General features: G+C 35.4%; 2 protein-coding genes across 4 annotated transcripts; both read left to right on the top strand.

Annotated features, from left to right (window-relative positions):
* Positions 1-4828: 4828 nt before the first annotated feature.
* LOC127797470 (protein NTM1-like 9) lies at positions 4829-8846 on the top strand. Its single transcript, XM_052330396.1, has 6 exons — positions 4829-5221; positions 5484-5767; positions 6484-6777; positions 6897-7277; positions 7827-8207; positions 8298-8846. The coding sequence occupies exons 1-6, from the start codon at positions 5053-5055 to the stop codon at positions 8631-8633; spliced, it is 1845 nt and encodes a 614-aa protein (XP_052186356.1). The 5' UTR covers positions 4829-5052; the 3' UTR covers positions 8634-8846.
* A 151-nt stretch (positions 8847-8997) lies between these two features.
* On the top strand, positions 8998-26009 carry LOC127797471 (heavy metal-associated isoprenylated plant protein 9-like). Of its 3 annotated transcripts, XM_052330397.1 has the most exons (9): positions 16572-16918; positions 19615-19674; positions 19780-19853; positions 21788-21837; positions 24180-24235; positions 24359-24536; positions 24659-24831; positions 24931-25021; positions 25359-26009. In XM_052330397.1, exons 1-9 carry the CDS (start codon positions 16838-16840, stop codon positions 25841-25843), a joined length of 1248 nt encoding a protein of 415 aa, XP_052186357.1. In that variant the 5' UTR covers positions 16572-16837; the 3' UTR covers positions 25844-26009. The 3 variants fall into 3 exon arrangements, with proteins under 3 accessions (XP_052186359.1, XP_052186357.1, XP_052186358.1); XM_052330398.1 differs by lacking the exon at positions 19615-19674 and having other exon boundaries at positions 25359-26006; XM_052330399.1 differs by lacking the exons at positions 16572-16918; positions 19615-19674; positions 19780-19853; positions 21788-21837 and adding an exon at positions 8998-9789 and having other exon boundaries at positions 25359-25993.
* Positions 26010-26193: the final 184 nt, after the last annotated feature.

Raw genomic sequence — 26193 nt, 5'->3', positions numbered from 1 at the left:
CTGGATGACACATGCCTTATTTTTTCTTATATGTAAGAATTAAAAAAAAATTATTTAGACGGTGGGGAGAGATAAATTTATTTTAAAAAATTTAGATAAAAAGTCACGCGACTTCTTTTTTAAGAGTCGTAAGATAAATTTAATAAATACAATAGAAATTATAATAAACACAATATAAATCACTTTTATCTGAAACCTTTTTCATATTTTAATTTCTAATTTATATCTTAATTAACAAACAATGTAAATAACTGCCCTAACATAAATCTACTTCTATAGGCCATGGCAGGCTAAATAATTCACCATGCCTTGTCTATGAAATCTATACAATGGATACTCTTAGGAATCTAATGGGTTTCTAAACCTAAATTTTAATTATCTTATTAAATATTAAAATTAATAATAAATATTAATAATAAATTTAATTAATTATATACTAATACTATTACAAAATTAAATTAAAAATAAATTACAATCAAACCACCAAACATACGAACACATAATTTTATGTGAAAAATCATAAATAAAAAAATCACAAATAAAAAGAATAAAATATCATAATTAAATATTGATACAATAATTTCAATAACTTGAATATCTATTTATAAATTTAAAATCATTTATAAATATATACGAAAAATTATATTCTGATCAGAATATGATTTATGAGAATATTTTTGATGAAATAAACTAATAGAATATTTTAATATGAGATAAATTTTAGTCAAAATCGAATTCAACATTTTAATCATAATTAAATTTAAAATTATAATTATAATTAAAATAAAATTATAATTACAGATAAATAAAAATTTTAAATCATAATTATTACAAACACTAAATAAGCTAAGCAATTAATGAATTCTGGAACTTTATGCTTTTGCAGTTATCACTAACAAAAGTAACAATTAATTACCTTCAAACCGCAAAGCACTTTAAAGAAAAGGCGGTGAGGGCCGGTCCATTGACTTGTTTTCCTTTGAAAGGGGGTCACGGCCAGCTTTTCTGGTCACCCTTGAATTGAGCTTTTTTAATTAACAACAAAGTGGGAAGCCATGCACCAAAAGAGGTCAAAAGGTATAGAATTTGCCAACAAATTATCAATCTCTTTTTAACCCCAAAAACAATGTTTTGAGAATTATTTTTCATTAAGATTATATTTAGATAAAAAAAGGACAAAAAGGTTTAGCAAAAAAAAAATAATAATTTTTTTGTTTGAAAAATATTAAAAAAAAAAGAGACGAGAGGGACACGATCCTGTTCTCTCCCTTGTCCTAAAATAGGGATGACCAAATTTTTTTATTTAACTGAAATAATCAAATTGAATAGATCAAAATTTTTAATTCGATTCAATTTAATATAAGAGTCAAGGTTTAATTTTTAAATTTGACAATTTTAGTTATTTTAGTTCGATTTGGTTCTCGTATTGAGAAAAATAAAAATAATCAAATCAAGCAAAGTATCAAAAACGATATTATTTTTCAATTTTTTGGATTTTTTTATTCTTTTGGTTGATTCAATTTTTCTTATATTTGTTTAGTTTTTGGTTTGTTCAATTTTCGTATTTGTCTAATTAATTTAGTTCAATTTTTTATACAAGTTTAATTATTTTGATTTCATCATCTCAATCAGTTCAATAATCAAACCGACAAAATGCATACATCGACTCTAAATCCCATCGTCATCCAAATAAGGGTATGGAAGGGGATGTGGGTACTTTTTAATTAAAGTTTTTTTTTTATTTTCTTTCCATTTATACTATGTATAGTAATATAACATATAAGAATTAGATTAAAATCTTAATATTGCATTAAATATCTAAACAAAAAATATATATATTTCTTCTTTGTTCTTTTTCATGAACTTTTTAGTTTTCTAGCCCACAAAGACTCCCAAAAGTGGGAATGGAGAATGCAGAATGCATGCACCACTTTGAACCAAGGAAGATGCTTATTTGAATACGCCTCTTTCGAAATAAAGCTTCCCTTTATGTCATGCTTTATATATGCACAAAAGAAACCTTAATTAATGAAGTATAAGAATGGAGAAGTCATTAACTTTAATTTTCCACCTTTTATTTGCTTTACTATCATTCGTGACACATTAGATGGGATAAGATATAATAATTAATAACTAATTAGAGGCCAGTTTGTGGGAATGGTGTGACAATCTGGCATAAATAATGGAAAAGACAATACCCCACAACATATGGACACAATCTCAATTTGAATTGACTAAATTAGTTATTGTATTTTAAAATGTATAAATTATAAGTGCGTGGGGGTGTTTCGAATCTAAATTTGTAATTGATGTGTTAGGGACAAAAGCTTACTAAAAGATTAAGAAAAGGACACAATAATTTTTGGGCTAAAAAGTAAAATTGAAATTATTGAAGTTTAATAGAGTACGATATCCCAAAGGCCAAAAATAAACTTATCCTGAAAACCATTTAGAAGGTAGTTTCAAAAGACTTTTCATAATCTCCTAAAGATTGTAACAAGCTTGAACAGACTGTAAGATCATGAAATCTGCTGTGTAAATTTTTTCTTAATTGGGGATGGGTCTTCAATAAAGTACAAATAAAATAATTTTAATATTTAAAAACTATTTTCAAAATTATGTAAAAATGATAGACATTATTTATAAGAATATTAATTATATATTTTTACTGTATCTCAAAATATCAAGATAAACATTATCTATAAAAAATTTAATCTTGGTAGATCTTAAAAATTTTCATGACGAGCTCTCATCTCAAAAAAATGTACGTTTTTAATATTAATTTCTATAAGACATTAAGGTTGCGTTCTCTTTATTTTTTAATTTTGAGTTTTGAATTTATTTTCAATTTTCTGTTTTGATAGTCTATTTTTAGAAAATTGAAAATGCGTTCTCTTTGTCATTTTGAAAAACTATTTCTCAAAATAGAAAATTATAAAACGTGTTATCTTTGAAATTTTGAAAATTATTTTTTAATGATATTTTATTTAATAAATTTGATTATTTAGTAAATTATAAATATTTAATGTTAATGTATTATTAAAAAATATATATATTTTAAAGTTAATGAATTTTGTAATATTTTTTCCTATTATAATAATAAAATACAAATAAATAAATATGTTTTGAGTTTATTTTGGATGAAAACACTCAAAACAACTTTTTTGTTGTTTTGAATTTTCTTTACAATTTTTTTTTTGTTTTCAAAAATGTATTTTTAAAAACAGTGAAGAAAACGCGTTTTATTATTTTAGAAAATTAAAAACTAAAAATGACTTGAAAATAACAAAGAGAACGCAGCCTAAAATATTCAATGTTTGATTTTAGTATTAGAGTGTTTGCACCATAATTACTTTAAGCTCTCTAATCATTCTCTTTTTTACAAAGTCTAAACGGCTTGACAATAACGTTTTCTAATTAATAAATTTATTATTATGTTTAAGCGACAATGGTAATTGTATGGGATTATTTTAATTGAAAATAAAATTAAATATCATTGGATAATATTTAAAAAAGATCTATCATAATTGTTAATAATACTCTGAATTTAAAAGTAAAATGACTTATTGAATACTTTTTAAAGTACAATCTCCAAATTGACCATGAGATGAAAATTACAGTGATTTATTTAATATTTTTAAAAACTACAATGACCAAATTAGAACAAAATTAAAATTTAATTAATTATTTGATTCTTTGTCTAATATTATAATATTGATATTTAATGCAAATACAAAACTAACCGTAGTTATAAATATGATTTAACACTATTAGTTTTCGTCACTATTAACTACATAACTACATTATATAATGAGTGGCTACTTAAGTTACCGCCACACAGTGACCTCATTATAATTTAATAAATCTTTGATGAGGTGGCATTAGCAATTAAAAGAGAAATAATTACACTTAATATTTTTAAAATTATCATTCTTGTGTGGTCCTATATTGTTCGTATTCTTGATTTCGATAGAAAAAGTAAATAGATTGAGACTTTGTCTCACTATACAGGGTAAGAAATATAATTTATGATTTATTAGTGTGAATTTCATTTTATTGTGATCTAACTATTTGACTTGTGTATTTAGAGTCATTCTTAAATTAATATAAATACATAAATATTATTTTTTAAAAATTTATATAACTATTCATATTTTTCACAACTTATATTAGATTACTTTTTGTAAGTTATAGTTATATCATATGAGATATTCTTAAAATTTTATAAAATTACACAAAAATTCTAGTAAACATTTGACTGAAAATAAGTTAACGTAATTTTCATAATAGGAGATGAATTCATTTTAATTTAATAAAATTACAATAATTTCAAATTTAATTACCCAAAAAAAGGAAGAACCTTTGTTGTAGAGAAAAAAAAAAGGAAACTTGGGGGGCAAGTTGCTAGGTCGTATCTCCACCGTTGATCTCTCTCACATTGTCTACGGACGGCCACGTGGACCCTCCCATTGTCGGTTTCAGTTACATGTCTCGATCCAATTGAAAACCATAAGATTCGCCTACGTCACCTCGTGGGTCCCACCTCCTAGGTGATGCAAGTCCCTTCCTTCCCATTGGTGCGTCACTCTACTCCCCCGACCTTTCATCCATTCCAGTCTTCCGGATATTCGGTAAAGAACCCCTGCATTTCGCTGATATTACCACTTGTACCATCCCCAGTGGCCCTCAGAAGTGGCCTTAACTAGCTGGGAATATCTCAGTGGCAGATATCGAAATTTACAAGCAGAGATACGGGGGTTACGGTCTCTTCTGACCATCACTCGCATTATTTAAACAGCGGCCAATTCTCTCGTTTCCATTCACTCTCACTTCCAGTTTCCACATCTCTCTCTCTCTCAATTTCCACGTCACATCTCTCTCTCTCTCAATTTCCACCTCTCTCTCTCTCTCTCTCTCTCCCCGCTAATTCCTCTGAAAATTCAGGTCTCTGAATCTCTTCTTTTGTTTATCTGTTCCTTTCCTTTCGTCGAAGTTTGTAATCAGGAAAGGTCTCTGTGTGTGTGTATATATATCTGCGTACTCTGCTTCTCGATGATGGCAGCGTCGACGTTGAAGTCTCTGGCCGTAGGGTACCGATTTTGTCCGACGGACTATGAGCTCATCAATCACTTCCTGCGGCTGAAAATCAACGGCGATGAGGAGGCGGTCAGCATTATTCGGGAGGTTGACATCTATCAATGCGAACCCTGGGATTTGGCCGGTAAACCTATTTTCCAGCTAGGTTTTTCTTGGATTTTATCCAATTTTGATGCCTTCTGTATAAGGTTTTATGTGGATTGGAGGTTACTGTAGCCTAATTTTTAATACGCTCGATCATGAGTTCTGGTTTTGTGGTTGTATTGAAGAGCTTGTGTACCGTGGACTGGCTGGCTGATTACTTATGTGGCGAGTAGTCAAATTTGGGGGTTAGAGCTCTATTGAAATGGCTCTTCATGAAATTTCTGTTTCGCGTGTGACTGCAGGTATGTCGCTGATTCCGACGACTGATGAAGTGTGGTTCTTCTTTTGTCCCGTTGGCCGCAAGTATCAGAGTGGAAAGCGTTTGAAACGAGCGACGGATGCTGGATACTGGAAGGCCACGGGTAAGGATAGAACGATCAAGTATGTAGGTCGAACCTCTGTGATCGGCACGAAAAAGACTTTGGTGTTCCATAAAGGGCGTGCTCCGAAAGGGCAGAGGACAGCCTGGAAAATACACGAGTACCGGGCAATTGGTGAGGAGCTTGATGGCAGTAAACCGGGACAGGTTCTCCTTCTGATCTGTTCGTTTTCAATTTATCCGAAATTCAGGTTTACTAGTGACCTTGTCATGTCTTGGTTTGTGGTTGTATAAGACACGCTAGCTCAAATCCTGTTTAATTTTGCGCATATATGGGAACGATTGTATGCTCTTGGTGAAATGGGTAGAGGAGTGGTTCCACGATATGGGGACAGTGGATAAATACGGTATGGTTCTGCTGCTTTTGAACATAAGTTAGTAGTTTAAAATGGGGAATTTTCTTGGTTTTCCAAATTGAGCTTGAAATGAGGTATTTTAGATTTCCTGGAATGCCTTTTTGTTGAGTTCTCTTCTAACAAAAAGGGCATTGCATTGTTTTTGGTGGCTTTGAGAGTGTAGCTGGTAACTTGTTTTGAAATGGATAATATGTTCTTTTAATGGGTTTCCCTGGACTTGGTAGCTCGTACTTGATGAACATGTTTGATATACATTAATGTAAGGTTTGCTATTTAGAAATGATAAATATCAAATAGCTTATGGAAATACCAGCTCTGTGTTTTTCTGGCACTGGCATTCAAACTCCTGATACATTCCAATTTGTTTCCTCTTTACAGGTTCACTTATCAGCTCACTTTGTTTGTTTTAGTTTTGGAGTTTATGAGTTTCATCATCTCAATTTTATAAGTTTTAGAATTCAAACACTGGCTCATTTAAATCGTTCTGTCATTTTCCCCCTTATGCAGGGCTCTTTTGTCCTCTGCAAGCTATTCAAGAAGTATGATAAGAATAACGAAGGGTCAAACTGTGATGATGATAAATGTAATGTTTATTCTCCCATCATAGTTACATCATTTTCTGAGGATATACACTCAGAGCAGGTGACTCCTAGCATAGGTGCCGCGCCTGAGAATCTACCTTTTTGTTCTGGGAGTTATATTGCTAAAAATTCTGGCAAACCAACTTTTGATGTTACTTTACCTGTTGGATCCAGTAATAACTGTTTTGGCGATGTTGGAGCAGATGAAGTAATTTTTATGGTGAGAAAGGCAGTGTATTTTTTAAGTTAATTTATTTACTGTATTTTTAAAATTAATGCAATCAGAGTCAGATAATTGCTTATCCTTTCTTAATTGCTTTACTTTCTTGATTGCTTCAGCCAGAATTGGAGCCAGAACAAATGTTGAGACTGCAATTTAGTAATGCAATTCATGAACTTCCAGATGGTGATGACGAAGTCGACACCCCTTTCCCGTCGGATGTGCAGACGTTGCTTGGATCTTCATGTAACTTGAATTACCCCATCTCTAATGACATAGGCGATGTCCATATGGATCAGTCCGGCACAAATGAACAGGATGACACTTTCGTGGATTCAATCCTAGTTACCCCAGATGGTTATTCCTGTGAAGATTCTGGAAGTCAGAAAAATTTAGCTGTGGAAAATCAGGTCTCAAATTATGTTAACCATATTGAGAGGAACTCTGTGAAATACACTCAATCATTTAATGAGTCCGATGGACAGGTAGCCTTGGCACAGGTATAATCAGTGAATGTTTGACCAAACATGAATATTTTTTTGAACTTTCTTTTCCCAATCACAAACTGTTTTGCACTTATTTAAACCTTTGTAAAGCCAGTGTTCTCCGAACACAGGCTTAACAGACCTTTGTAAAGCCAGTGTTCTCAGAACACAAATCTTGAAGTCTTGTGGTTTTCCAATACATGACTTTAAGCATTTAATTATACAAACAGAACTTTGCAAAACCGTTGTTCTCAGAACGCAGACTTAACAGACCTCATGACTATGTAGAATAAGTTGGAAACAACTTGTAGTTTGAAGATAAGTTCCAATGTACCCTGTTTTGGTAAAAAGTGCTTTGCTATTGAGTCTCTAAGGGCCTTGCAGGTTTTGGGTTTGTTCAAGCTCACAACATACTGGCTGGTGGTCGTTTCAAACTTCAAGTACCATATATTGCCTATGGTGTTTGGATATCAAATTATTTAGCACCATTGCTGCATGAAATGTCATATCAAATAGTTTCCAGTATCTAGGAAATTAACCATAATTTGTCTTTCTGCACTTCAGTTTGACTGGAGTAACAGGAGGAAGGATCCTGTACCTATGGCAATGTGTTCCCGAGGTTATAGAACTAGCATAAGGAATGAAGAATACCTTAGAAATAATCTGGTTGAGTTTCTTGGAAATTGTTATGTTGCTCCTGGCAGCAACCAATCCATCGATATGCTTTGTACTTCTGAGGAATCAACCAGTTATGGCACTGGAATCAAATTGAGGACTCGTCAAGTTCACAATCAACCTAGTGGCAAAAACTGTTGGCCCCAGGGAAATGCACCAAGGAGAATCAGGTTGCAGAGAAAGTTTCAAGTTGGATCATCTTGTTTTAGCAATAAGAGAGTTTTGAGCAGCAAGAAACAAAACCATGAAATGAAACCAGTGGAGGATAAGGTGAGAGGTTTTCCCTGTGAAGCTTTTGTGATCATACATCTGCTTGAGTTGTAAACTACTGAATCTCCATTTAACTGGATTTTTTTGCAGAATGAAGGAGCTGGAAAAAAATATCCTGCTCGTGTTGGTCCTGCCATTGTAATAGATAAATTCGAGCATGCATCCTTTTCAAATTCTAATAATGTCACTGAAGTAGCTCAACAACCAGGTTTGGACCTGAAATCAGGATGTAGATTTCCAAGAGGTGATGACAAAGAGGTTCCCTCTATATGTTTGAAGGCTTCTCCTTTGCACTCAATTTCCTCAACTATGCGTAAGCTCAGGGTTCTTGCTGTCCTAGCCCTGTTCATTGTCTTTGGGGCATATGGCTTTGCTTTAGGGTTAAAGTTTATTAGAGATGGGACCATATTTTCTCTGTATAAATGATGATAGTTAATATTCTAGTCGTTATTTAGCAATTTAGGATGAGTTGGACAGGATAGTGCTCTCTCCATCCCACCTTCCCTGCGTATATGGTAATGGATAAAGATAATTGGTGAGTTAGAATTAGTACCTAACCCCACGTAGTGGGATTAAGGCTTGGTTGTAGTTGTTGTGTTATCTTTCTCTACCCAAATAAGTAGAGGTTCTTCATATTTATTCCGATTGTTGATTATGGTCTGTGTGCTTGGCATATACAGCAGCACTTGGATATCTATTTTGTGAAATAGGAGCTGTCTTGTAAATGATGTGACAGGTTGTAGCTCCTGTCAAACAGTACTTTTTGTGTTCAGATAGGATTCTAAATATTTTATGCATCTGATAATATTTTTTACACAACTGGATAATTTTCTTCATTTAACACTAACCTATTATCAGGGCTATTGGTCTAAATTTATATTTAATTTTGTTTTTGATAATGGAGTCCTTCATGCAGCCGACCCCACCTGGTGGCAATAAGGGCTTGGTGTGTTGTTAAAATAGGAAGCCTTTCACCCTAAAACTGCTCATGAGGAACACTTACGAAGTGTTATCTCCCACCCATAATGGGGGAGTCCAGCATTTTGCAGTTTCTACATCTAGAGTACACTGCATTTTGAATTGAGACTTGATTCCGGGTATTGCCTCATTCTTTGTTGCATTTTTTAACCTGGTGCTGTTGGAGACTGTTGACTTCTTGAAACAATTCCCTGATTTTATTACAGGAAGTAGTTTTTGCTCTTTCAGAGTTAAAATTATGGGTGCTTCTTCAATGGTTTATGTTGTGATACCAATTTGCTTCTGAGGCTGTGCATGATGTGCCCATGAATCACTGATTTCTTCTGGGATTGTTGCACATAAGCATGAATCACTGACACACTCAATTTAAGAATTGTGGATGCTTTTTTGAATTTTCACCTTGTGACACCATTTTGCTTGCATGCATTGCTGCATGTGTTCCATTTCTGGACAGCTATGTGCAGAATTATGCATGATCAATCCTGTGCTCACCGGTCAGCCAAAAAATAGTAGGAAATCTTGGCTGCACTCAGAAAGGAAAATCTATCGGAATCAATGATGTTGCAGTTCTTCAAGCTGACATTTGTTCCCTTCCTTTTTACAGGTAATTGAATCCTTAGCACCTATTATTGACATGGATATGGATGTATGTTTCAATTTTTTTCTTGTCATTTTTTACATGGATCCATAAATTTATGCATATTTTAGGAAAGAAGGAATATTAGCAGTCAATAATCCTAAATAAAAGTTGGATTAGGTTTATTTAATATTTCAGAATTTCAGCTAGAGTTTTGTTTTCTGTAGTCGCTAGTAGGATTCTAATTTTTGTGTGTATAAATAGGTGGATATTCAGAGATTACTTATATTTGATTGATTCAGATTATCATATTTGAATATAATTCTTCACTGGTATTCTTTCTGTCTGCTTCTCTTGCTTCTTCCTTTTATCTTCTTCTATGGGCTTGCTCAATTTTGGTATCAGATGTCAGATTATTCCACACACAGTATCTTCTGTTACGTATTCTGTTTTCTCTACATCAACTAAACCCATCTACAGGCAGTACCAATCAAAGTCATCAGACAGTCATCATCTGACTACCTCTGCTTTTTGTTTGCTTTTACTAAACTTACATTCCATACATTCAGCTTTTGATATGCTAGGTTGATTTGAGCTTGGTATTCACTCATTTTTTCATCTAATCCATCAAGAGAATATTATCTGCAAATAACATTTTTCAAGACACCCTTTTCTTGGATACGTTTTGTGAATCCATCCATTACAAGAGTAAAGAGGTAAAGAGTCAATGTACCATCCATTACAAGAGTAATGAGGTAGGAGTCAATGTAGATATTTGATGTAATCCAACTGTAATTGAAAAAGTCTCAATATCTCCACTAATCCTAAGACAGTCTCTGCTCATGGTGCTAGTTGGTGCCGTTGGACATTCATTTGATGTGTTACATCATAGCTTCCCATATTTAGAAAACAAACCTTTAATTCACCTTTTTGCATTCCGGTTTGATCTTTGTTTTCAAGGTTACTGTCAGCTTCAGCATAATAACAAGAGGACAGCAGGGGCGGAGCCAGAAAATATTTTTGTAAAGGCAAAATTTATTAAAGAAAAAAATAATAAATATATTAAAAATTAATATAATTTATTTAATTTCTCCCTGTTAACATATGACAAAGATTTTCATTTTAAATTTTTTTTCATAACTATTTCAAATTTAATATAACAAATGATAATTAGAGAATGTACAAATTCATAAATTCACAAATTATGTGATTGATCCAATAATTAAAATATTAAATTATATATGCTTGTGCAATTAATTCAACAATTAAAATATCAAATTATGTGTAATTGATCTAACAACAATCAAATATCAAATTATGTATGTCTGTGCAATTGTTCCAATAATCAAAATATTATGCCTATGTAATTAATAAACTTATTTATCAATTTTTAACATCAAATTAACAAACTTATTTTTGAGAAATCTAACATCAATTAACCCAACATCAGTTAACAAAATTCAAGATCACTTAATTAATTTTAAAATTGAAAAAAAAATTACAACAAAAATTAGTGAAGTAGAAGCTTACTGCTGTGTTGCTCACTGATTTACATGAAGTAGGGCCAAGACGGAGAGCCGGAGGTGGAGCCAAAGCGGAAAGGCAGTCAGGCAGGCGGCAACGAGTGATGGAGGGCTGAAACCCGGAGGAGGGGCGAGCCGACGACGTCTGCGAGCGACGGAGCGAGGCTGTGAGAGAGCTTAGAGAGGCAGCAGCAAGCGAAAGCGAGACTGCGAGAGACCGCGGTCCGAGGGAGAGTTGGTGTAATACCCCGAGAGCTCAGAGAAGTTAGTATATATCGAGAATAGTGTAAGAAATGAAACAACACCAACTAGATACCTTTTGGGCTGAATGTTGGCAAAGAACTCCCAAGTTAAGCATGCTTAACCTGGGGTAATCCAATGATGGGTGACCTCCTCTGGGAAGTTCGTGTAGGCCCATCAGGGTAAGTTGTTCCGGTTCTTCCTATCGCTCGATCAGGTCGTTACAGGTGGTATCAGAGCCGACTCCCGAACCTCTGAGCGCGGTGGTAGGGCAAACCTCAGCGAGGAGGCTGAGTCCCAGGGGGGCGTGTAGGCCCCTATGGGGGGTGCGTGTAGGCACCTTAGGCGAATCCCACATCGGCCATGCAAGGGGGGAGAGATCTAGGACCAGTTGTAAGGTCGCATGACGAGGACGTCATGTGCTTAAGGGGGGGAGAATGTAATACCCCAAGAGCTCAGAGAAGTTAACCTGGGGTAATCCAAGGATGGGTGACTCTCCTGGGAAGTTCGTGTAGGCCCATCAGGGTAAGTTGTTTCGGTTCTTCCTATCGCTCAATCAGGTCGTTACAGGTGGTATCAGAGCCGACTCCCGAGCCTCTGAGCGCGGTGGTAGAGCAAACCTCAGCGAGGAGGCTGAGTCCCAGGGAGGCGTGTAGGCCCCTATGGGGGGTGTGTGTAGGCACCTTAGGCGAATCCCACATCGGCCATGCAAGGGGGGAGAGATCTAGGACCAGTTGTAAGGTCGCATGACGAGGACGTCATGTGCTTAAGGGGGGGAGAATGTAATACCCCGAGAGCTCAGAGAAGTTAGTATATATCGAGGATAATGTAAGAAATGAAACAACACCAGTTGGATACCTTTTGGGCTGAATGTTGGCAAAGAACTCACAAGTTAAGCGTGCTTAACCTGGGGTAATCCAAGGATGGGTGACCCCCTGGGAAGTTCGTGTAGGCCCATCATGGTAAGTTGTTCCGGTTCTTCCTATCGTTGGATCGGGTCGTTACAGTTGGCGACTGGCGAGGGCGAGCGAAAAGATGACCGAGGTGGTCGAGCAAGGCTGAGGCGGCGCCGGTGAGCGACGGAGCCACCGAGCCATACAGAGGCAAGAGCGAAGGACAGGGCGCAAGGGGGTGGGCGACGGCTGAGTGCGGGCGCTTGAGCGAAAGAGAAAATGAAGGTAGGACATGTGAGGGTTTGCAGATTTAGGGCAGGCCTCAGTGCGGGCCAACTTAATGGCGGCCAAGGCCCAGTGAGGGCCATGGCCTGCATTGGGCTTATGCTGGCTTCGCCCCTGGGACAACTCCTTTGTGTTGCCTGTGTCTGCTAGAGCTTATAGAACTGAATAATTAATGAATAGGACCTGAGTAATCTGGATTTTTCCTAGACATTGAGTGTTGGTGATATTTTTGGAACATGAATTATATTCAAAATTGGCTTTGACAGAGTTTGAACATAGAGAAATGGCTTGTAGGTTTTTATTGGATGGATGACCAAGATGTTGGTGTCAAAAACGAGGATTGATGGAAGTGGTGGTGGCAAGAAAAACATGATACTTAGCATGCTTCGACTCGCCCAAGTAGTAGAGTCCATCTTGCTCAATTCCCGTTCCAATTGTGTTCCCCGAATGTTGGTCTTGCACAAAACAAAAGTTGTTGGCAAAAGTTGCATAACATGAAGAGGTTTGAGTTAATTTGGCCACAAATATCAAGTTGAGTTTAAAGGAAGGAACACAAAGCACACTATAAAGAACCAGTGAACTTGAAAATTGAATTGTCCTTATATGTGTGACTTGAGCAAGAGCATAGTTTGGTAAATGAACATAATGATTGGTGATAGGAATACTGGTGAAAAAATGTGGGGAACAAACCATATGATTAGGGGCTCTTGTGTTAAAGATCCATTGAATACCCTTATCATATATGAGAGAGCTAGGACGGATACCTGAAAGGTTGCTCATTGTTGATACTTGATTGGTAGCACTAACAGATTTTGTTCGAGCAATGAGTTTAAGGAGATCATGATATTGTTCAGCAGTGAGACTATAAGAGGAATGAGTTGTTTCAATCTTGTCAGATTTGAAATCTGTATGATGAGTTTTGGGAAAACTGTTTGAGGGACATTTCTTATCCCTTTGATGAGCATTTGCTCGCTTGAGCTTGCAATAAACATCGATGGTATGATTCTTGTAACCACAATTATTACACTTAAGGTGTTGGCGGCAATTTGTAGTGGTATGCCCAACAAGGTTGCAGCGATCACATTTGAGATGTGAATTTCTTGGTAAGTAATTTCTGTTGGAATTTGGTGGTCCCTTTTTGATAGCAAAAGCAGTTGCATTTGGTGTTTTTTCCAATCATCTGTGAAAAGACATTTCGTTGTTTTTCATCTTGAATAATGAGGGAAAATACCTTGTTCACGGGTGTTAAGGGATCCATGAGTAATATATGCCCTCTAGCTCCAACATAAATGGGGTTGAGTTTCACGAGGAATTGAATAATGCGTTGCATTTGTTGGTACTCTTGCAATTGTTTTTCCATGTCGCCATCAATGGATGAAAAAGGGCTTAGAGCATCATGTGCATCCCACAGGCCTTTTAATTTGGTATAGTAGTCACCAATGCTCATGTCCCTTGAATGCACTCATGAATCTCTTGGTCAACTTGAAAAAGATGCACATTATTCATATGAGAGAAACGTCCTTTCAACTCTAGCAAGATCTTGGATGTACTGTCATTATACATCACACTTTGAGCAATGCTAGGTGGAATAGTGTTGAGGATCCAACTTTTGATGAGGAGATTGAAGCGAGTCCATTGTTTGTGTTCTTTGGTGGATGTTGTTGAGGGCTCCATTATGGATCCGTTTACAAAGCCATTCTTCTTGGTGGTGAGAGCCATGAGCATGGCATGGCTCTAAAGAAAATAGTTGTTCTGTGTCAATTGTTGAGGCACAAGAACCAAACTTAGTTAGTTAGAGTGATGGAGATAAAAAGGGGTCGCTTGGATTATCGTACATGTTAGAAGAGGACATAGTTGCCTTTGAAGTTTCATCATTCTTTACCATGAAAGCTAGAAGGAATGGATGTTTGGAGTTGAGTGGGTTATGGAGACTTCACAGATATGAAGCATAAATAGTTGTGACAGTTCAGATCTAAAAACAACAAGAGATTGAAAATACGAGATCTAAAACGACTATGGGCGAGTCAAATCTAAGGATAGGGGTAGCCACAATAAGATCTGGCTATTGGATGTTGGATCTAGGTGAGCTAGGTGCAGATCTAAGTAGTGGCGACGGTGTAGATCCTACCTGTGGTGGTTAGATTTGGGTGAGCAAGCAAGAGCTGGCGGTAGATCTGAGGATGGCGGTCAGATTTGGTGAGCATGCAACGATTGGCAGCAGATCGAAAGGTGGTGGTCGGATCTAGTGAGCATGTGACGACCGACGATTGTAGTGACTGTAGATCTGATGACTTCGTGGGGAGCTTCAACGGTGGTTGGTAGCAGATGTGATGGCAGATATGGGGACGGCACGAGGAGCTTCAACGGTGGTCGACAACAGATTTGGTGATGGTGCGACGAGGTGGTTTTAGCGATGCCTGATGGTTGTAGTGAGTAGATTTGACTGGAGCCGTTGTAGTTGGTAAAGTTGGTTGACGCGACGGATTTGCGGTGAGTTTGCAACAACGGAGTGGTGCGGCGACGGTCAGCACTGTTGGGCGTAGTGACCGACGACGTTCTTGGGCATGACGATAGTTGAGCATGGTGGATCTAGAGATGGGAAATGGGCGGGCTGGCTCGGCCCGCATCTCACTTGGCCCGCTAATTTGGTGGGCCGGGCCGAATTTGGCCCACGAGGGAGATGGGCAAGGTTGGGCCTGGCCAAGGAAATGGAAACTTGGGCCCGGCATGGCCCTGCGGCCCTTAATAAATGGGCGAAAGTGGGTCGGGTCGGGCCTGACTATTTGGGTTGGCCCGTAAGCCATTTATTTTTAATTTTTTTTATATATAATTTTTTAAATATATTTTTTTATTTTTTTCCCAAATATAACTAATATTTTTTAAAATATGTTTATTAATGTTTACTTATAATTTTGATGTTTGTAAAATTATGATGTTTACAGTAAAGATTATGTTTACAAAAATTACACTAAAATTATGTTTACAAACATAATAAACATTATGTTTACAAACATTACAATAAAATTATGTTTACAAGAAACATAATTTTTAATTATTATATTTATAATTATTAAATACAAACATAATTTTTTAAATATTTTTTTATTTTTTTGTGGGTCGGCTCGACCCATTTCCTATCTCTAGGTGGATCTGATAACTGGAGCTCTGGTGTTGCAAGTGGTTGTGTACGCAGTTGGCAGAGAGATGAGCACCCTAAGATATCACAAGGATAATCGCTCTGATATCATGAAATTTTTTTGAAAGAGTACTGCTGCGTTCTATTTATTGTTTTCAGGTCATTTTTAGTTTTTAGTTTTTAATTTTTAAAAACAATAAAAATGTGTTTCTTTTGTCATTTTTGAAAACAAGAAAAATTTTTGTAAAGGAAACTTAAAACAATAAAATGTTATTTTTGTTGTTTTCAACTAAAATAATCTCTTAGTCCAAAACATGAAAAACTTTCATGTTTTGGTTCAAAAAAAAAAAAAAAAGGAAAAAAAGAAAAGAAGGAAAAAAAGAAAAAAAATTTATTCTTAAATTTTAAAAATAAAATTTTATATTTATTTAAAAATTAAAAAATATAGTATATTTATATTATAAATAAAAATATAAGATAACATATAATATATTATTAAGTATATTACATATATTATGTATTATAATATTTAATATAAATATTAGATGTTAGTAATTTATTATTTTATTTTAATAATAAAATCTTATTAAAATAAAATTTTATTAAAAAGAGTTAATTTTATCATTTAATAATTAAATTTATTGAATAAAATATCATAAAATATTTATTTTCAAAATTTTATTAAAAGTAAACTTATTTTTTAATTTTCTATTTTAAGAAATAATTTTTTAAAATCATAAAAAGAATACGTTTTTAGTTTTTTGAAAATAGAAAATTAAAAATAAATTTAAAACTTAAAATTAAAAATAAAAAACAAAAATCGCAAAGAGAATGTAGTATAATATTTTGTATATTTTATTTGAACAAGATAATAGCTATATTTATATACAAGGAACAAACATAAACAGACAAAATAATGATTAAAGCAAAAACATATTTCCTAGAAAACATTCTGAATTTGGGGATCTTGGTTCTTAACACAAGGTAGTGGAAAATCTATGAGAACCCAGATTGATTTCCAATTTGAAGAACGCAACATCAATGATCTTTGTCCTGCCATTGATACCGTTCCTTCTCAGGTAAAATAACCTTTGTTTCTATGTATATGTATATATATATATGGATGTATGTTTGAATAATTTTCTTGTCAGAGCAAACATGACGGGAAGATGGGGTTGAGGTGAGTTTTGACAAACTTTACAAGCATCTTATTCTCGAGTTAAGCTTATCTCCTGTTGAATAATTGATTTCTTGATCCTTCAAAACTCAAAATACTATGTTAATTACTCATAGAGTCAGTTTTTTTGGAGTTCAAAGTCTACTCAGTTTCTGAACAAAGGAATTATGTGCTTTTGGGGTGCATATTGATATGTCAGTCCCTCGTCATGGAAATATCAGCTTTGTGTCTCTGATTTAATGGATTTGATACTGTCAATTTTTTTATAACCAGAATGTGCAATTTGAGAATCGAATGTGCAAAGTGGTTAGCGTAGTTTATATCACAAATTGTGGCATTGAAGATTCTACTTTATCTGTTCTTGAGCTTGAATTTTATAAACTTGTTTTTGATGATGCTCCAATGCTAATCCCATCCTTGATCTTGCGAACACATCGTATACACCAACATCGATTTCTTTTTTAGGAGAAAAGAAATTAAGCTAAATGATTCCAGAATTGGTAAGATTTATCCAGTCTGTATAATGATCCCTACTTCTTAAATTTGACTTTCTCATCAGACCAATTTCCTCCTACAGGCTTATAAGCTTTCTACAGGCTCATAACATTAAAAAATCGAGCGTTTTAGAGCTTCATCCTCTTCTTATTTTACAATCTTTTGTCAAATTCTAGAGGACTGAAAGATCTTAGCATGCTTATTTTTGTGAAAACGGTTCGGTTATGATATAATACACCTTAGTGGAGTTGGTTCTATTAACTAACGGACTTATGGTGAACCTTCACCTAGCTGGGTTCACCTAACGGACATAGTCTGCTTTCAAGTTTCTTTAAACTTCAAGGCCATAGCATTACTGATCATATTTATAATCCAAGTGCTTGGGCTTGAGATATTCATGGAGAAATTAAGAAACGTGGCTGCTTCAAGTAATTGGAAACTTTGGAATTCGGAAGGGAAGGCCATTGCCTGGAGCACTTTTGGAACTGACAGAGTCCTAAGGCATCCTATGCGCACTAGATTTAATTCATCATTTGGCTGAACCTTTCATTTTATGGCCATGCAATATAGATATGCATAGAATCTGTAACCAGTGAAGGATCTGATTCCATTCCTGTGGGCAGTATCTATATGATATTGTTGGCCTTTTTGGTGGTGGGGTGTGGGATAATCCTCAGTTTTTGGCTGGCTAGCTAGCTAGCTATATAGCTTTCGGTGGTACGTCTCCCCTTCCGCCAATGACAAAACTATCCCCATTCAGTGATGTGATGGGTGGGCTGCTTAAAGGAAAACACATCCAGTTGGCTTCCCATCTATTTGGCAGGCATAATCGGCTGCAGCGGATTTTTTGCTAGCATTAATGGACAAAACCCATATATGGTACAACCGAAATAGCCCCCAACCAAGTGTCCAGTTCGGACAAGCAGAGGTGTCCTATATTATTTATTTATAATCTAACATGTGATTTATGATCGCAAGAATAATAGTGGTTGAGGGCTAAGCAATAGAAAGTAGCTGGGATCGTCTAACTATTAGGACATAATATTTATTTTTCATTAATCTTGTTATTAATTTTATAAATATCTAATTACATTGTTTTTAACTTAATAAAAAGAAATGCCTTATGGTCTAGATTTTCATGAAAGAAAATTTCTTAAAAATAGTTGATACATTTTCATGACATAGAGAAAAGCGTTAGCAAATTTAAAAGTCTAATATATATAAATGTGTGTGTGTGTGTATTTGAGAAACGTAGATAAAAGTGTTAACAAAGCGTTAATATTATGTTAGACTCGTAAGTTTGGCTTCTATAATTATTCCCTCTTTGCAAATTGCAAGTGATTTTTCAATTCTTCTAAGAGGTTTTTTTTTTTTTTTTGGTTTTACATGTGCATTTTGAGAGATTTTTATAATTTTTTTTAGATCTCGCATAATATAATTTAGTGATGTTGTACTGGACATAATTTTTTTGTGCTAGATAATTTACAGACAAAGAGAAGTTTCAAGAGAGAGCCTCGTTGGACGCACTTTGGGGCACGTGCTTACCCTAAAATTTACTTTATATCTATAATTTGAGTTTGATTAAATTAACCCCCATATCCAAGAGAAAGTTTTAATGATATGCACTGTGGAGGCATGTGGCCTCGTTGCCCCCACTTTGGAATCACCCATGCTGCACTGCACATAAGAAATATGTTTCTAATGTTGTTTGGAATTTGAGTAATTATTTATTATGTTTAAGTGTGAGGTTTGAGGGAGACTGAGTGTACGTTGTCATTGTTAACCCATTGAAAATTAATCAAAATGATTAGGGATGGCTTTTACATATAGCAATATAGTACTCGAGGTCTCATGAGTTAAATGAATGACAAAAGAGTGAGTGTTATGTCAGATTTAAGCGAATTGAGTTTGATTTTTTTCTACGAGGGTCAGAAATTTTATTTGTGATTTATTTTTTTTTAACGTAATTGAGGACTCAAATACAGGACGCACAACATCTCTCAAGTAATTGAGTATACAAAAATTAACCTTCATACCTAAAGATTCATTTTTATACCTAAAGATTCTTCTTTTGCGCTAACTTAACCTTTTATCCATAAAAAGGAAAAGGATTGCTACATACGACGCGTGAAGGAAATATTCCAGCTGGCCCACTCTGCAAATGTGCATGCCCCACGCCATCTACGCGCATACCATTGTGACCAAAGTGTTGGGACCTAAAAATCACTATTACAATTGAGGCCACTAAATCTGCCTCTAATAATGCAGGGGTTGCTCGCTCTCTTTTTCGTGCCCAATTCCTTCTCCCATGCATTCCTCCCTTCTGAGTCAAAGATCTCACAGTAAGTGCTCTGCTCTCTCTCTCTCTCCAATGAGTTTCAAGTTCCATGTGGTTCATGATCCAAAACTCAACCTGCACGCAATAAAAAAACATTCTTTCACTTGTTCAAGTTTCCTGTATGCATGCATGCATGCAAAGTATTACTATTCATTTGACAAAATTTTCTCATTTTTCAAATATCTTTACGAAAATCAATTAAATTTTGATAATGTTAACAGTTGCATGTAATAGTTAAGTTTCAATAAACGCATCTTATTTTTGGGCAAAGTTTATTATTTTTAACTCTAAAACAATTTTATTGGTTGATATATTTACTATTAACTAATATGATTATTTTAAATCTAAAAATAATACACTTTATTTTAAAAATAAAGTTCCTTTCTTTGAACAAATTTATCATTACCTTGATAAAAAAATTTATCATTTTTTATGCTTGAGTTGGTTTCAGTACAAACTGATCATCATCCTCTTGAGGAAGTATTAAGTGTTTGTTAATAAGGATATGGGACGAAAAAAGTGAAATGTAGAAATCATATCAAATAAAAGTATTTTTTATTATATTTATTAAATTTATTTGATAACCCATTAAAAAAAATTACGTAACCTTTTATTTGTCAAAAATTAGATAATTAAATCTTTCATCTCTTTAGATAAATTTATATAAGATTTTACATACAAGAGGAAAAGATTCACATGCTCCCTCATATCATAAACCCTCACATTTTCTTTCTCTTCTTGCTCACCCTCACGAAAGAGGCCCAAAAACAGTGTAAGGTAAAGTCCTTCTCCCTGTTATTTTTTTTTAACTCAATTTTGTCATTCTTGTTCATATACGTCGACCGTCGCTGCTTGCATCTTCTGTTGCGTATATCGCTGTCGCCGGTGTTGTTTGTAGCCGTCGTTGCATTCGTCGCAATCCGCTTTGTCTGCTGCCGTCTCCTTCACCACGATCTGCTTGGACCGCTGCCCTGCAGCGGCCTACTTCTCCCTGCTTCACCAGCTGCTGTCGGCCTCCTGTCACCACTCGTCGCCCGATTCCCTTCAAAAGTTTGTAAATAAATTTTATGAAAAATGATGTGGCTCTGGAAATTAAAAATTTGTTAAAATAATGTTTCATATTTATGAATATGTTACTGTCATATTATTTTGATAGCGTTTTTTATATAAAAATTTAAACTTGTTAATTTTAATTATAAACTTATTATGGATATTAATAAACAGTTTTGAATGAATTTGGAAAAAGAATATTATGGTAAAATTTTTTTTTATCTTTTATTATATGTATTTTAATAAATACATGAAAAAAATTATAATTCTCAGTGCATTTTAAAAAGTTTAGCAAAGAGTATGATAGAAATTTTGAAATATTTTTTATCCTAATTATCTTATTTTGAAAAATATTTTAATATAATCTTATTTTATTCATTTTTACAAATATTATGTGAACAGATAAACTCGAATGAGTGTATGATATTGATATATATCACATTAAACAAATACAAGGACATAAATGCATGCACAGTGACAGAGACCATGCATTTCATGCATGCATTTACAAGTCTCGATCGAACTTCATTTTCTATTGCTGCACGTCATCGTAGACCCAGTCTTTCAATGACTAACCCCTCCATTATTTAGTCATAAATAATTCTCCGAGTCAATGTGATTATTATCTCAAGGCATCTGGAAACAAACAAACTGGTAATTAATGCTTCTCATTTATTCAGCATTAAGATATATAACTTATTTACACAAATGACGTGCTTTGTGTTTTGGATCTCAAGAAATGGCTACCTCTTCTTTGTTTCATTTATCATTCTCTCTCTCTCTCTCTCTCTCTCTGTTGATGCCGTTGCCCATAAAGAAACAAAGCCCTGAAAAAGTAGGGAAAATTATTACTAGTCCAATCCAATGGTATCTTCCTTTTATTGTCAGGAAAGGCATACTTCAGTATTCTATACCAGGAAAAGATCAGAACGGTGCAGGTGTATTCCTTTTATTGTCAGCCATGTTCATGGATTTCTTTATGATCTTTTCTTACTGTACAAAATTTAAAGAAACTGTCATTTTATATGCAATCTATGGTTATGTAGCATTGCCCATCTTTCATGATCATGGCCTCAATCCATATGGTAGCCCGTAGCCCCTGCAAGTGTTATCCATTTTACACAGGACATTCCTCGACCAAACATGCTAGCGCTAGTATTGATTGGCTTTTATTTTAAAGAATATGCTAAGACTATTAATATTCTTTAAATACAGAAAGAAATCTCTATGGAGTGGGGGTGGTGGGACTAACCTTGTAATTTCTTGATCAGTCGTCAAGAATAGTGAAATCATGGAATTTGAATGCTTCAAGAAAAAGTAAATAGATCTAGTTGGGTGGTGGTTGAGTTTGAGATGATTGCATGGCTTGAGGAAGACAAGTTAAAAGCAAGTGTCCAGGTGCTGCCGCTGCTTCTGGTGTTTGCCTAAAACTAACAATAAAGTTCACCATCAGCCCCCTCGATCGGCTATTAGGAACAAACACTTTTCAAACACGACATCTCTTAATGAATAAGAAAAGATGGTCTTTTCTTTTTCACAATGAAATGAGGTCAACCTAACATAAGATCCAGTTGAGGATATATGCTCTCTCTTTTTGGCTGGATTTTCATGTCCATTTCCCTCTGATTGGCATCTCCAACCAAACCTTTAGAGCTGTGGATTCTAATTAATGGTGTCCCCTGCTGAGTCATTTCCACGCTTGGCCATCTCTGACGACTGGTATGGTATATATGGTGGGAGGGTACTTAACCTTTCTGCATTGACAGAAAACTGATGATTTTTTTTTTTATATATAAGTTTATGATTACTACGTACTATTCTTTAAGTGTGCATTAACTAAATGTGTTGGGACACACAATAGCTTAAATTTAGAGAAGGCCAACCTAGGGTTAGAACTCATAACTTTATTATGTAAATTAAGAATTTCCCCACATGGACTATATGTAGGTGGCAAATTTGTTGAATGGTTTTCTGAGTTTTAATGTAGAAAGTTAATGGTTTGGTGATAGAAGGAGACAATTCGGTAAGTTGATGCTGAGATGATAGATATGTCGCCCATTTCATCCCCATTTACTTTTCTATTGATCAGTCAAGAAAGCAAAACAAGGAAACAAAATAGGAGAAGAATTGATTATACTTAAATTATAAAATGAAATCAAAGAGCTTTGTAATTACGTGAAAGGCATGTGGATGTAGCAGGCCATGTGGCGCCAATTCCTTGGTAGCTAGCACACACTACAACAAACTCCACGTAGATCTGCAAACTAATTAAGCCATTGAGCATTCCTAGTTCCATTGATTTATGATCCATCCCACACACAAGTTACGATGAAAGAGAACATTTTTAATAAAGGCAGATACTTTTGCTGCCGACTGATCACCTGCATGCACAGAAAGTCCTGAATCTCTGAAAGGTGCTTTCGTATTCATGAGTCATGACCCATGAGTAATTATAGGGCTTTTTTGTATTCTTACGTAAAGAAGTAAGTATAGGGTTTGTTTCTTTAATGTTTGCAGTACGGTAGGAAAAGAGAGCTTCATTACCATTCAATGAGACATTTCCCTAACCTGCGTTAGAAGATGTGGATGGATAGTTTCCTAGAAAGTGGGTTAATACGTTGAACTTGTCAAGTAAACATCACTACTAGTAATGGCTTAAGTAGTAAGAGAGTATTAATATATTTGAGTAAAAGGTCTTAAATTTGAAGACTTAATTTTTCACTCTGTACAAATCACAGTTTTAACAGACAAATTAAAAAGAATTTTTGTAATACTATCAATGTGATCCCTTACAATTAAATTGTAAGAATTTGGACTCAATTTATGCGAATGACTTTACAGGATAAGGATTTACGAGCCTGTAGATGTACGTATTTGTTGGTACCTATCGTGCCTATATGTGTTTATTTACCAAACGTTACCTATAAATCGGCCTACCCATCTCCTTGGTTTTGCTGCCTTTCTCTTTACAGTCTCAGAAACCTTAAAAGAGAGAACTCTAAGAGAGAGAGAGAGAGAGAGAGAGAGAGAGAGAGAGAGAGATCCCATCCATTTTAGTGGCTCTGCATGTGCTCAGGAATCACATATATAGTTCACTTTATACATACAGAGATATATACATATAATATATAAAATTATTGCACCGTCCACAGCATAATACTGAATTTAAATTCTCATACTCTTGTATTTATACACCATCTCCTCTTTTTCTCTCTTTTACGGGTTGACCTTCTTCTGAAGCTCTCTGCTTCTTTCTTTCTTTCTTTCCGATCATTTTTAGAAACTTGGCCCTGTTTCAATCTGATAGAGCCAATGGGTGCGGAGGAAGCCAAACAGGTAATTTAGTCAAGTGTTGTAATAATGCTATGCCTTTGGGTGCATATATATTTATTTGATAATCGTACATGATCATGTATTTGTTGGGACTGGAATGAATGGATTGGCATTTGGAATTGGCAGGAAGAAGCTCAAGCAGCACCCAAGCCAGAAGAAAAGAAAGAGGAGAAGACAGAAGACAAGCCAAAAGAAGAGCAGACGAAGGAAGAGCCCAAGCCCCCCTCTCCTTTCGTCCTCTTTGTCGACTTGCATTGTGTTGGATGTACAAAGAAGATTGAGAAGTCCATCATGAAGATTAGAGGTCTCTCTCTCTCTCTCTACACACACACACACACACACACACACACACGCCAAGCAACCATGAATTCCAAGGGTTCTCTCAACGGCAAGAGGTAATTTTGGTGAAAAATTCTATGTTTACAGGGGTGGAGGGGGTGGTGACTGATATGTCCAAGAACCAAGTGACCATCAAAGGAGTGATCGAGCCTCAAGCCGTGTGCACAAAGATAATGAAGAAAACCAAGAGACGAGCCCAAGTTGTGTCCCCATTACCTGCAGCTGAGGGCAAGCCTCTGCCTGAAGTCGTTAATTCAGAGGTCTCATTCACCAACCCAATTCTTAATTAATTAGTATCTTACAGTAACAAGCTCAACAATTAATTGGAGCTCTTATCTATACATGTCTCGTTGCTTCAGGTTAGTGGGTTGACGACCGTGGAACTCACTGTGAACATGCACTGCGAGGCTTGTGCTCAGCAGCTTAAGAAGAAGATACTCAAAATGAGAGGTACTAATTAATTAATTTATTGAGTTAATTAATTCATTACCAGCAATCTCCATGAACCGACAATTATTCGTTTTGTAAATGAGAATTGAGTACGAGACGAGAATGTTAGTATATATATGAAGAATACCATTAAGATGGTTAATTATGTGGAAAGATGATTAGTAGGGTCTCATCGGATAAATCAAAACTAATATCCAATCAAAGAGATCAAAATTAAAGATTTAAGAAAAATGTAATTAAAGATGGTTTGATACGTCATTAACAGAAATAAATTATGATTACGAGATAAAAATGTAATTAATGAATTGCATGGATTTTGTTAATTTGCAATTTGCAGGAGTAAGAACAGCGACAACAGAGCTGAGCTCAGGGAAAGTGACAGTGACGGGCACCATGGACGCGAACAAGCTCGTCGATTACGTCTACAGACGCACCAAAAAGCAGGCGAAGATTGTGCCACAACCGGAGCCCGAGAAGCCGGCCGAAGCTGCAGAAGCGAAGCCCGAGGAGAAGAAAGAAGAAGCGCCGGCGGAAGATCAAAAGCCTGCTGCGGCGGAGGAATCCAAGCCCGAGGAGAAGAAGGAAGGAGAAGCCGCCGACGCCGAGAAGAAGGAAGGAGGCGGCGAGAAGGCTCCGGAGGAAGAAAAGAAAGATGGCAAAGAAGAGAAGGCCAAGGAGGAGGAAGTGCCGAACATCGTGACGGACGAACTGGCAATGCAGAGGGCGATGTATTATTACCAGCCGCTTTACGTGATCGAGAGAATCCCGCCGGCGCCTCAGCTCTTCTCCGACGAAAACCCTAATGCTTGTTGCATTACGTAATAATTAATATTTATACACATATATATTCTGAATTTATCACCAGATTTGGTGGCGAGAGAGAGAGAGAGAGAGAGAGAGAGCTAAGTGTGGGTCGATGGATTTGGGGGGTATTCAAATAGAGCAAGCAAGCAATTGTATTGTATAATCATCTCCCAAAAAATATTCCATGTTTTTTTTTATTGGAGTTAATTACGTTCAAATTTTATTACAGTGGGGTGGCGGTGCGGGAGATTCGGTGGGGTGGTTTAGAGTAGAGAAATCAGGGACGTGGAATCCCATGGAGGTGTCTCTTGATCAAATACGAGATCTGAGCCATCGACGGCCCATATGGTGGGTGGGTGGGTGGGACC

The sequence above is a fragment of the Diospyros lotus genome, chromosome 3 (genome assembly GCF_014633365.1).
Source record: "Diospyros lotus cultivar Yz01 chromosome 3, ASM1463336v1, whole genome shotgun sequence".
Taxonomy (NCBI): Eukaryota; Viridiplantae; Streptophyta; class Magnoliopsida; order Ericales; family Ebenaceae; genus Diospyros; species Diospyros lotus.
Note: the sequence above shows the minus strand (reverse complement) of the source record. Positions and strands in the feature narration are given on the sequence as shown.